General features: G+C 28.0%; 1 protein-coding gene and 1 long non-coding RNA gene across 3 annotated transcripts; one reads left to right on the top strand and one right to left on the bottom strand.

The window, feature by feature from the left end:
- Positions 1 to 350: 350 nt before the first annotated feature.
- Positions 351 to 2776, bottom strand: LOC150027628 (uncharacterized). 2 transcript variants are annotated; one of them, XR_016521113.1, is made up of 3 exons: positions 2357 to 2776; positions 2113 to 2171; positions 351 to 730 (listed from the first exon to the last, which is right to left on the bottom strand). It is a non-coding gene; the product is annotated as an uncharacterized LOC150027628 (long non-coding RNA). The 2 variants fall into 2 exon arrangements; XR_016521112.1 differs by having other exon boundaries at positions 2421 to 2767.
- Positions 2777 to 8696: 5920 nt separating this feature from the next.
- Positions 8697 to 9947, top strand: LOC137835727 (protein S40-4). Its single transcript, XM_068644358.2, has one exon. The coding sequence runs from the start codon at positions 9292 to 9294 to the stop codon at positions 9751 to 9753; it is 462 nt and encodes a 153-aa protein (XP_068500459.1). The 5' UTR covers positions 8697 to 9291; the 3' UTR covers positions 9754 to 9947.
- Positions 9948 to 14011: the final 4064 nt, after the last annotated feature.

The raw sequence follows: 14011 nt of genomic DNA, 5'->3' as shown, positions 1-14011 counted from the left end.
AAGTGAGGATGTAACCCTCTATGATTAAAAGAAAAAGGGTTAATGACTTGGAGTAACATTAGTGGTTAGAGTGGATAGGTAGCTTAGCTTAATATATGTGTTTGCTAGCTAGTTACAACAAAACCAAACTCATCACAATTCACAAGGTGGAGCTCCCTTATGTGTACTTTAATAATTCTTACCATACTGCAGTACAAGTCACTTTCTCTTGTCCGTGTTTGTCCCTGAGAACCTATATATAAATAAATATATATATATATATATATATATATATATATATATATTGATATAGTCAAGGTCTCAAGCAAAGTCATCTCTACATTTAAAAAAACTCTCAGTTGAAACTGCTATGAAATTTAATATCTGGGCTCATCCATTGATCTATGTACTTTTATAACATAATAGGCATATGTTCTTTTTCTGCACATACAAACTGTAAATTCGGTAATAGTTTTACAAAGAACTAATCTATTGTATGTGCAGAGTCTACAGTAAACTATTAAATATTTTTTATACCATAGGAATATATATTATAGTTAAACTAATACTACATTATTTATTCTAATCTAAAAACAAAGTTCAGTTCCTAATACTTCCAACTTTAGCATCAAATTCCGCAAATGTTGATGACACCATTCAGAACTATATGAAAACTACTACCAGAATATGATATTTCCTTGTAGCAACAAGAGCACAAATTCACTTTTTCTTGGAAGAATTATGGGGCAACCTGGCAAAATTATAAACAAGATCCATTAAAACTAACATACCAATGTCTATAAAAAGGATTCAATTTTAATTAAGAAAAAAGAAAATTATTTTAAGTAAAATCTAAGCAGTCTCGTAAGGTAGGTTTTATAAGAGGTTAGTATTATAATTTGTTGATATAATTGTATACTTCATTATAAATCACTTGTAGGAAAGAGTTATTTGATACCTTTTTGGAGCGAGCCACCCGAGAGATAAAAAAGAAATGAAATATAAAAGATGGTACAAGAAACAGATGAGTGAAAATACAGATCCTTGTAATATCGGTCTAAATTCACAGGCTAATAAGCAGTGTTTACACATTCTACACATATTTGCAAGGACTAAAAGGAAAAGAGTTATTACAAAGGCTGTTCAAATCCTCAAAACTCATATAACAAAAAAATGTTATCACCATACATAGGCACATAAGCATTGTAACATGACTAAAAATAAAATAAATTAATATTTACCTTTTTTTTGTATAATAAGTTACAGTAACATTTTTAATAATATAATAATCAACTATAACATTACTAATAGAACTATGTTTCTTGATCTACAAGTTCCAAATGGTTAGAGAATATGAGATTTTAATAGATTTTGTTTACCATTAATAAAACACTCTCATGGACTGCACAATGATCTTTATCACTAGTCTTCATCAACGCCTCTTTTAGAATTTGATTCATTTGCATTAGATGGTATATAAATACAAAGAAGTAAGTTTATGGATACTTGATATATTTATTTACAGTATGGATATCATTACTAATTAATTGCAAGATTTAAATATATTTTAATTTTTTTATCAGCAAATCAATATTATATATATAAAAGATATCAAACAAACAAATTATATTTCAAGTATAATTATTATATAACCCACATATATACACATACTTCAGGGGAAACAAATAAATTTCTGGTATAAATGCAACCTGTTGGTTACAATCTGCTAGTTTCATGTGATGCATTATGGCCAGCATTTTCAGAATTTCAAAGTCTGATTAGATTAATGAATTAACAATCTAATAAGATGAAAGGGAGAGGAAAAATCCTGCATGCATGATTTCCAATAACACATCTCTTTCTCGCGGTTGTTAGTATTTTTTTTTCTCATAAAATATCATTCATAATATCTATAGCCGCACAATTTTCCTTAAATCTATGTTATTCTAATACATAAATGGGAGATTGGGCCAAATCAACAACGTAATTATATAGATAAAATCCACATCAAAATTTAGTTAGTAGCCAACTAATAAGGAACCGTATGCCCAATTTTTTCGTCAATTTCTCCACGAAAGAGAGAACTCCTCACAAACATTTTCTCAAAGATACTATCAAATTTGAGGACCTTACCATCTACTTCTCAACCTGAAGCCTTCTATTCATCGCCACAATCACATGCTCCAATATTCCTACGCAACAGGGCAAAATGCAACCACAAAATAAATACCTGCTTTAATAAAAACTAAACACCTTTATCACCCTATGTTTCTATAAAACTCATTCATCCCAATTAAACATCAAATAACCCTTTCCATCTATGTTGTAAGAAGAGAAAAACTAAAAAAACTAAAGAAGAGCGAAACGAAAAACGAACCGGAGAGAGTGTTCCAAAAAATGATTCCGAACTAGTGAAATGCACCGCCGGAAAGAAAACTCACCATTAAACGCAGCACCGGAAGAAAAACGCACCACAAAGTGGTAGGCAAAGAAATAGGGCATGAAAAATGGGGAAAGAAACCAATTCAGAGAAATCAAATAGGATCAAATAAATCATCAATTGGAGCCCTAGTACAAGAACAGAGAAATCTTTGTGTGTCAACAAAATTCTTCAAAAAATATGAATTCTGTTTGAAAGATGAAGATGCGAAAGAGTTAATTTGAATTTTGAACGGGAGCGTTTTCTAGGACGTACACAAAAAGAAAAATTTTGTTTAAAGGGATGTACGTGTCTGATACCGTGCTTCCTAAAAAAATCAGTGTATGAAAAACGTTGAATGTGAAAAAAAATGAGGTGAAAAATTAGAATATGAAATTTTATTGTGGTTTCTTAAATAATCATGGAAATTTACCAGAGGTTTAGAAAACCCTCCATACGCACATGTATTATTTGGGGTTATTACAGTCTCTATGAATAAATTTCCATTCAAATTAAAAGAAGGCAGTTTCTTCCTCCATCCCTGCATTTTTCTTCCTGCACCCCCATAATTTTGTAAATTCCGAAACTGATCCCCACAATTTCGGGATTTAGGAGTGTGCTACGGATTCATCAGTCCGGAAGTGAATCATGTTGCATTCTGAATGAGGAGGTGTTCTGGAAGCAAAATTTGCATAAATTATTGATTTTTGGATTGTTAAATTTGGAAGCCTAATTTCTATTATGGATTGGTGGATCCGGAATGATTTTTTTCAATTATGGATTTCTGAATCCGGAATGCATATTTTGAATTATGGATTGGTGGATCCGGAATGGTTTTTTCAATTATGGATGTTTTGCATTTTTTTATTTTGGATTAACACTATCATTCATGTACTACCGGATGCGCCAATCCGAAAATTTATCGGAAGCGCCAATCCGAAAACTTACCAGATTTCATAATCTGGAATACAAAAAAAAAATGTACAGTTTATATAGGGACAGTTTTGTCTTTGCGCAACTTTGTGGGTGTGCAGGAAGAAAAATATAGGGGTGCAGGAAGAAACTGCCTTAAAAGAAATTGTATTGTTAAAAGAAAGGTTTTTTTTTTCTCAACAATGAATAAATTAAATAATTGAGACACTTTAGGGTAGGGGTATCTCAACCCTTCTACATTAAAAAGTCTTTTACCAGCTTCCTATACTCCAAACCAGTATTAAACAGCAAAAAAATATCATAAAGGGGTTCATCCCCTAACAACACCCTAACAAAAATACATTTATTTATCACATAGTTTTCTATATATGTTGTCTTTCTATTATATTCAGTCAGATTCATAGTTTATTAAGTCAGTTTACCCTCCTTTATGTTAATCATTTGTACAAAATACTAATATACATTTGAGTCAATATTATTTATACTTTCCTTCCATCATCATGTGGTTCGTGTTTTCTTCCCTGCAAACCACCAAAAAAATTCTCTACTAAAGAGATAAAGTTAGTAATATCAACCCAACCAGTTTATTAGACCATATACTTAATTGGTTCCTTCACTAAATACCACTCCTGCTCCTGTCACCATTATAACTAAACATTACCCAAAAAATTGCAGTCTACCTGAAACAATATCTCATAACCTCACACAACCCTTTTGTCATCTATTTCACATTCATTTCTCCTCTACTTGAGAGATCTCTAGCATTCCTTAGGGTCCATACATCATTGGGGTATGTAATAACAACTGAATATTCTTGACTAGATATCCATATCTACGCCTTAAGTTGTGCCAACGTGAAAATCTCGACACAATCTACTATGTCATTCTTAAAGATAACTTGATTCCTGTTTTCCCATATTTCTCCTACCATCGTTATCCACATACAACCCCACATCCTGTTTATCTTTGGTGTTGCCCATCATAACTTAAATGACTCAAAATTTGACTCTGGCATCCCAATGAAACACCGTACTCATCCTTATCCACGCGTTGCACATAAACCAAAAACCCTCCATGAAACTTTACACTTAAAGAATACGCGGTTGCATGTCTACTCTTCTTCCCCACACATAACGCAGATGTTATTATCCAGATCTATCCCTCTCTTTTCTAGATTAACCCTTGTTGGGAGTCTGTCTACCAGAATGCACCAAGCAGTCGTCATCTTAGAGGGCAGTACTTTAGTACCTTATACGTTAAAAGAAAGGTTAATAATGTTTACTTAAAAAAAAAATCATTTAATAGCAATTAATTTAAATAAAAAAATTAATCACTATAATAATTAACCTTGATACTATTTTATAAACTAAAACATTATTAACATCTAAAATAGTTTATACTGTTAGTAAAAATTTATAAAATAATTTTTAAATTGGTATCAAACATTAACTACCAAGATTTTAACTATTAACTACGTATTTTAGATTCTAAATTAGTTTCTATTTATAACTAAAGTATTGGAAAGTGGTAACTAGTGTTGAATACCAATTTAAAAACTATTTTATAAAATTTTATTAATAATAAAAACTATTTTAAATACTATTATTATTTTTATTTATAAAGTAATATCTAACTTAGGGACTACATTAATTAATTATTTTTAGTTTCTAAAATAACAAGTAATATTTGATCTCAAGTTTTAGATATATTAATTTAAACTATTGATTATTCTCTTTAAAAACTAAAGATGTTAATACATTGATAAAAATATTTTACATATATATAATTTTCTCATTTAAAGTAAAAAAATGTTTGTACCAAAAACTTGAAAACCATTACATTTGAACCATAAAAACAATTTATATTTAACTTTTTTTAAAAACTTTGTTCCACACAATTTTGAACAGTCTTTGTGACAGCAATATTATCATATATGTGGATTAGGATAAGAATATGGGACCATTTCAACTTTCAAGAAGCAATAATAAATGTCAGCATCATATACTAAAAACCCTAGCTACTCTAGTAATGGCATGAGAGTAATGTGTTTTCCTCTTCTTTGGGTTCGGGTGAAGGGATGCTGCAATTTGCAACTTTCCTTTTTAGCCTTAAAAAAATACACTTACCAAAACTTTATCTTTGCAAATCATGATGAACTGTAGATAAATTGACATATATAGGTAGACAATAAAGGAAACTTACCATGCTAGCTTGCAACATGCAAAATTGGCATAGCTATTAACAAGGTAATAAAGGAAACTTCCCATGCTAGCTTGCAACATGCAAAATTGGCATAGCTATTAACAAGGTAATTAATGCATATAGCAATGATTACTAGATAAATTGAAACCTTTAATCCATCATTCATACCACCATAACTTATTAAACAAAGTCTACCTATTTAACTATGTGAGGTCTATCTCTTTAACTACCTTCAAAGATCAAACTTAAAAAACACACCAAAATTGGTGGAAGTGTAATTGAGTTCAGTTTTCTTAAACTGATTTCTAGATTTAAATATTGTAAATAGAAGAAAATTTAAATACAAGTACCAGCACAATCAAAATTAATTATTTTCACTATTAATATGACATAATGAAACACAAAGAAAATGTTATAACTTTTTTTTTTCCATTTGAATTCCTTGCTGTGAGACTCTTTTTACTACTTGTTAACCTACTTGCCTAATTTAAAAATTAATTGCTGTGTTTGTTTTTATTGAGTGTGTACTTTTTGTTTAATTGGGTTTGTTAAAATAGTATTTTTTTTTTTAGAGGAATCTTTGTAGTCCTTCCACTTGGTGAAACAAAGAACCCATGAGTTTTGATGGTAATGAATAATGGTGTTTGTTTTTTGAGGATGTCTTTAGCCTTTTCACAAGAATAATGTTAATAATCCATTTAGAATGTTAATTATAAAATTAAAATACTAAGCTTTTATACAAAAGTATTGTTAATATATCTCCTCAGAATTTTCAATATAATCCATTATGATTTCGTATAAAACATATCTATTTATTTAACAATATCCTTAAAATATGCACTTCTAAATATTATTTTTTAATAAAGTTCTAATATGGTATAAATGGAAATAGATACCAAATCCCACTTTGTGAGAGCACAAGATATTGATTATCAACCTTTTGAAAGTTGATCTAGATGTGGCACACAAATTAAAGGATGTGACCATATGTGAGTACATCCTCAAAAAGAAGCAATATATAGATCATATCCTAAAAAAAAACATAAATATATTATTATCTAAGAAATATATAAATAGATTGATAGATTATAATTTTGAGAATCACGAACTTTTAGCAAAATAAAAATAAAATCAAGTAGTTGCAAGTTAAATATGTTTGTTAGGTATTGAACTTCTATATAAATTCCAAACTTTACTCTCTTTATTTTAATAGATGCGGGCTCTGACACTTTAATCACCTGCTGCTGCCAATTATTTTAAATATTTTAATATTTGCATGCAATTCTTTTAAATAATATAAAATTGATTGTTGAGTTGGTTTATCTGAATATATTTGATTTAATATTTTTAAATGTGGAGTATCTATTCACACAATATAAATATATGTACATATATAATTAAAAATTAAGCCTTTTAATTATATATAAATATATATATATATATATATCATTAAAAAATTATTAAATAAAAATTAATTTTAGAAAAAAATAATTAATTACTATATTAACTAAATTTTATATTATTTTAAAATTTAAAAAATATTGATATTTAAAATAGTTTTTATTATTAATAAATAATTTTTATATTGATTTTAATTAGCTAGAAAAACTTAATAGTTAAAATTTTATTTGTATGGACTTGACCTTTTTAATAGCTTACCAAGTAAAGAAATTACCTTATGTGAATACTCAATTTAAACATGTTTTTTATATTATTATGTTGGTTTACAAAATTTTTTTGACAAATATATATCAGTTAAAAATAATGATTTGACAGAGACACTTTAATCAAACAAAAATTATTATAATTATATATATTTTTTAAGTTCAAGAAAGTAAAGAAATCAAACTTATATGACATAAACATGATATATGATGTTAAATGAAATAAAAATTATGGTGACGAGACTTTAATATAAAAAAAAGTTCATATGATTTTCGTCGTGTACCAATGAAATTGACTTTTATTTTTAATTTAAACTTTATATATTTTAAGATATATAATTTACGTAATAAACGAAATTTTAACGTAATTGATATTATAATATTATAATATACATATTAGAGATAAATAAAATATTTTAACATCTTAATCTTAAAATATTTATTTATCACGTAAAAAAATATTAATTTTAATAATTTTTTCGCTATAAATACTCATATATAAAATTTAAATTAAGAATGAAAATAAATTTCAGATGAAAATACAAAAATGAAACATATTTAATTTTATAAAAAAATACATAAACTAAAGAGAAAGTCAAAAAGACACAGTGATGCATCTTTAAACACAAATCTCGTGATATAAAATGGAAATGAAAATTGTGATTGGAATATTATTTTGGTTATAACTTTTCTGGACAGCTAGTTAAGTAAGACATTCGAAATGCACTCACTTGTATTTAAAAGTAAAGTAACGCAAATGCCTTTAGAAAAATGTGAAAAGGAGGCTAGTATCATTCATTGCGTCTCACTTGTGAAGCTAAAGTGGACCAGATGCTTATGCTTCAATTCTATTATATTCACAACTTCTGCAAATCACAATCAAAAGTAGGCCACATAGTCAATAATTAAACTTAATTACATGCTTTTTTTTTACTTGTTACTTCAAGAAAATTAACTCAATTTGCTAAAGTTTGAATTAAAAACAAAAATTAAGAGATCTAGAGGCATCAGAAGAAGCATGTGGCTCCAGTGCATTAATGAAAATGGGCAATGGAGAGTGATATGATAATATTGAAGTTTGAAAGGGTAAACATGGTGATTATGGATGTCTCATTTGAGAGGACAATTAATATACAGTTGTATTCAGCTGGAAATATGAAAGGATTGGGCACTTAATCCAACACAATTCACCATAGCCATCATCATCATCATATCATGTTCTTTACCCCTTCCAATACTCAAATCCTTCTCTTAAATGATATATCCGTGTCGGACACACGTATCGATGTCAACACTCGTAGGACACTTATCAGTAAAATATTCAATTTAAAAAATATTTGTTTGATTTTTGATAATTTTAACACAATTTTAACATAATTTTAAAAAAGATAAATACAATAATTTTTTTTAAAACTAAAATTTATTGTATAAATTTTTATTACAATTATAAATATAAGGAACAAATTATTTTGAATCAGTCATGAAAAACATCTTCCTACTCCCAAAAAAATCTAAAACAAACTTATGCACTTAAATATTTATTGTTAATTTATATAATTCATAATTATATAATATATAAATTCTTGTTCCCTTGTTTACCTTTTAAAAATTATACGTATCTTCGTATTCATATCTGTTCGTATCCATATTTGTGTCGTGTGAGTGTCTTGTATATGTGTTTGTGCTACATCCACGCTTCACACGTGTCCGCTTCCTCGATCCTCTAAACGGGACCACCTTGTCCTCTTTTCTTCTATCCCGCCCAGGTGAGTGGAACCCCGCTCCGCGACAACTTTCTCCAATCCTTCTCGTAACCCCCAATTCACTTTTTCACATTCATGCCATTATTTCCAACGCGGGGTACTTTCGTAAATCCACCTACCCATTCCCCTGATTCCTTATCCAGAATGCTTACGCAACCAAACAAAACTCAACTATTTCCTTTCTTCAGTTTTTTTTTTTTTTTCAGAAAGCAAGCTAACCTTTATAAAAGCACATAGAAGAAACCAACACGGTACAGTGACGAAGAAGCTGATACTTCTCTAACAAACTCTGAATCATATAGGTTCAAGTTTCCTCGAAAGTGACATTTTCATGGCCACCAACATTCGTAGAGCTAGTTATCGCTTTCTTCCTGCTGTAGACAGAGATCCACTCTCCGATTCCGCCTTTGAATTCGATGAATCTGATCTCTACAACTCCGCAAACGCTAACTCTCCCGAATTCTGTAAATCTATACGCACCTCGAGATTCCACAGTAACTCCTCTTCTACCGTCGGCCGTGTTGCTGCTTCGGGATCTCTGCCGGTGAACGTGCCGGACTGGTCTAAGATACTTGGCAACGAGTACGGACAGAATCGGAGGAGGAACTGTGACTATGAAGAAGCGCAAAGCGACGAGGAGGAAGGAGGAGGGAGAGTGCCTCCGCACGAGTTTCTGGCGAAGACGAGAATCGCTTCCTTGTCAGTGCATGAAGGAGTTGGGAGAACGCTCAAAGGACGCGATCTTAGTAGAGTTCGAAACGCGATTTGGGCGAAAACGGGATTCCAGGATTAGAATCAAACGAAACCCTATCATAGGAACATAAGCTAATTACTGTTACTAATTTACTACTGCTATGAGTTTTGTTCATAGATCTTCTGAGATTTATCATTTTGTGGAGTCTTGTTTCTTTTTTTGGATCGTGGTCTATCTGTATCAGATCGGAATTTGAGATTTCAATTTGCAGGGAGAAGTTTTTTGTTTTTCAATATTATAATTATTGTGTTCATTATTTTCACTCAATATTATCAAAATTTTTTATTAGGGTTCTTGCGGTGTGGGGATTGGACCGAATATTTTGTGGTAACGACGAAATCGAAATGGTGAAATGGTGGGGCCATTGTGGAAGTAGCAGTTGTTAATGATTGGTGGGGTTTGGGAGGTTCATTGATGTGAGTGGGTTAAGTATGGGACCAAAATCAAAAGTAAAGCCTTGTGGATACAATATGACCCCATATATTTATGACAATTGAAAGAGACTCCTAACTAATCAAAACAACATTTTGCAGCTCAATTTTGCCAATATTAATTGTATAGGTTAAGTCTTCTTTTTAAATATTGCATGGAAAAGATTTTTTTGATATGGAAAAAAATATAAAAAAGTGTGTTCTACTCGAATTTTTCAAAACTTTTTTAATAAAACTAGTGTGATATTTAATTAAGAATTAAAATATTAAAATAAGTTATGGTGTTTCATTTTTTTAAGCACCAAATTTAGTTATATTCAGTTAAAAATTTAAATGAATTAAAAATACTATTTAATATTCAAATTATATATTTTCTATGAGTTATTTTAATAACTAAATTTTTATAAATTCTATATGAACTTTATATATGTATATATTTTTATAAAGCAATGTCATTTAAATACGTGATATATTGTCTTATAATTTTTTTTTAAAATGCAAATATATGTATATTTATTTTATGTAAATGATCCTAATATTATTTTAATAACATATTTTAAATTAATAGGAACGGAAAGTTTATAAACAAATTTCAAACTATGGAAATCTTACCTTCTTAAGATTTTGGGGAATTTTTAATTTATTAAGATTTTTGGGGGAGTTTGATAAATATATTTGAATTGGTTACAGTTTATTAATAAGGATATTTAACCTAATTGAGTTTTAGGGTTTGTTTCTTATTCTTTTGAGTGGATGTTTTAAGGATAGACATTATTAACATATAGAGCTCACCACTTTTTTTTTGAAAGTTTGCCAAAAATTATGTAAAAGATTATAAATAACTTATTGAATAAAGCATGTTTCAAATATTATATATTTATAATGTATTTGTTGAATATATGAAACTTCAATATATGAATTGTGTGATTTTTTTAATGAGATTGTTTGGTTGTATGCATGTTATTTTTGTCATATGTATAATAATATTTGTGAGGTTGTTTGGTCTATTCAAATTAAATATTATTCGAGTGATATATTGTTATTTAAGTGAGACTTAAGTGACATGTAATTAATGTATTTGTTGTCATACTTTCTTCAAGAGATGACTTGTCACTTGAGCAAGAGATGTTATATGATTATTTCTCTTCTAGAAATATATCACTCAAATATTGGACAAGAAGTTTAAGCAAGGGGCAGGAGATGTTTGAATTCTTAAGCATGGTAAAGACAATGTACATGTATCTTAAACATGTAGCAAAGCATGATGTGTGTTTTATAGGTTCAAGCATTGGTTTGACATTCAAAACATCCAGTGAGAGTCTGAAACTTCTTAAAATATTTTCAACAAGTAGTTGTCACTCAAACGGTTATCATTCAAGGGACAAGGTGGTAATTGGATTGAGGCAAACCTAAAGTGAGGTTACTCTAGGGTTTAATTTTGCTCAAACTTCAAAAGAACAACTCAAGCTATATGATTGACACTTTATTTATGAGAGAAATGTTGCTTAAGAGAGAATAAGTTACTCAAGCGACAATGTACTAGGAGGTGACAATTTTATGTTATGGTATATGCTTTTATTCATGTGTCAATGATGGTATGATGAGTAAAATGTATGTTTAATTGTCTATGTTTTGAAGGTATATTATTCATAATTAGGTGTTTGATATGATTTATTCATAATATAGATATGTCCTTTTTGGCTGACCATTTGTGAGAGGTATATCCTAGTTAGGGCAACTTATATACATATATGTGTTGGTTAACATGTATATAAAGTTTGACCCTGATTGGGTGATCCAAGATAAGTGATTTGCATGTCCTTGATCGATATTGTAGGGATACCCAATATGATATTATAATTTGATGGTGTTAATAAACATGACACTTACATTAACATATGTATCTTCACTTCACTAATGATCTAGTAATGTAGACAAGACCTAAAGTGATGAGAAGCCAAAAGAGACTTATATCTAGTTTGATAGTAGGTGTACATGACTTTGTAACAAATGTTTTGAGACGATTTAACTTCAAAAACATAGGATAGATAAGATCTTATGGGTTCAAAATATTAGGTATTAGCTTCTAGTGAGATTTGTTTATTGTGAGTTAGAGTCTTCAAAAGAACGTTTTATATTTAGTCATAACATGATGTGTGATGTGTGGTTAAATGTGAGTTCATTAACATTCACATGCATGATAATGATGTTATATTTTATTTACATGAGTCTACTCTTTTATAATTACAATAATTGTATGTTAAATATGATGATTGGAGGTGGTATAAATGTAATTTTTATTACAGTGAAAATGGACTATGATATTTATAAAGATAAATATTTAGAGAGTATGCTTATAACACAATTTATATTCATGTATTTTTATAGTAGTTGTCAAATAATATGATAATGGTAATTTTTTGAGGTGTTACCTTGTGTAATTATATTTATTATATGAAATAAGATAGTTAATTATGTTATTATTATTTATTGTAGTTATACATTTGTATTTAACATATAAATTTTTAAAATATACTTTAATTCACATGATTTTATATATAATAATAGATAAACAGTTCACTGTATAAGATAAACAAAAATACCTTTTTAATACATAAAATCCTTTAAATTATCGAATGTTCATAAAATTCTTTCAAAATCCAATTATTTCATATTTTATAAATATTTTACAATTATAAGCATAAGAATATCTTAAAACCTTTTTTTTTGAAAAAAAATTAAACATAAAAAACATTTATGGATTTTTTTAATTTAAAAAATAGGCATTTTAAAATCTTAATTAAATAGAGGAGCCCCTCCGTCATTTTCTTTACCGCAATTTGTGATTAATTTAAAAAGTGGAACAAATGGAACGTTATTTTATTAAAATAATAGTTATTGCTAATATATTTTATTATAATTAGTGAAATAAAATCCATGTTTCTATGTTGTTTATAAAATAATTAAGTAATAATAATAATTAAAATAAATGACAAATGTTATTAATGAACACACTTTTGGAGAACTGAATAATTTGAAGTTTATAAATTAATTTAGGAAGATGTAATTGGTATTTAAAATCTTTGTTATTAATTAAATATCAATTAAAAAATATTTTAAATATATTTTTTTAATAATATATAATTTAATTAATATAGTAATTAATTAATTTTTATCTTTAAAATTGATAATTTTCTTGTAAATGATAAATAATAATGATAATTGTAAATGTATAATACTATATATAAAATATGTATCCCACTAGTTATAGATTTTTAATGTATTTTAGCATAGTTATAATTAATTTTGTAGCTGTTGATTCTTTTATGTGATAAAAACATTATTAATTTTTAATCAGCATCTTAAAAGCATTAGTTAATGAATGAGACTATTATTTATACTTATGTTTGTGCATAATGGGAGAGATTAATGATTGCCAAATAATTATTTAATGAGTTGTTATGCACAGACTTAACAACTTGCTTTATACAGAGTCACCAGAATTGACTTAATAAATAAATACTGCACTGTACAAACTTTGAAATCTTCAAACTCGTCAAATAAAATTCAAAAGTTTCGAACAAGGCGAAAGTAAAATAGGAGGAAAATCAATAATAAATAAAAACAAAATAAAATTGTATTAGTTGAATAAGTAGGAATAAAAAATATATTAAAATGTTTTTTATGATTAATTATTAAGAATATTTACTTGATATTTAGACCTTTCAAAATAGTCTAATCATAAAATAAAGACCATGATTAAATTATTTTTGACATCTAGGGACAGCCACATGTATATAAAGTAGCATTGATATTTTTGTTGACCCAAGAATTTGTTAACTGTTATCAAAACATGCATTTTTGAA

Source organism: Phaseolus vulgaris, chromosome 5 (assembly GCF_051622355.1).
Source record: "Phaseolus vulgaris cultivar YP4 chromosome 5, ASM5162235v1, whole genome shotgun sequence".
NCBI lineage: Eukaryota > Viridiplantae > Streptophyta > Magnoliopsida > Fabales > Fabaceae > Phaseolus > Phaseolus vulgaris.
The sequence above is the reverse complement of the archived record's forward strand: the minus strand, read 5'-3'. Positions and strand labels throughout refer to the sequence as shown.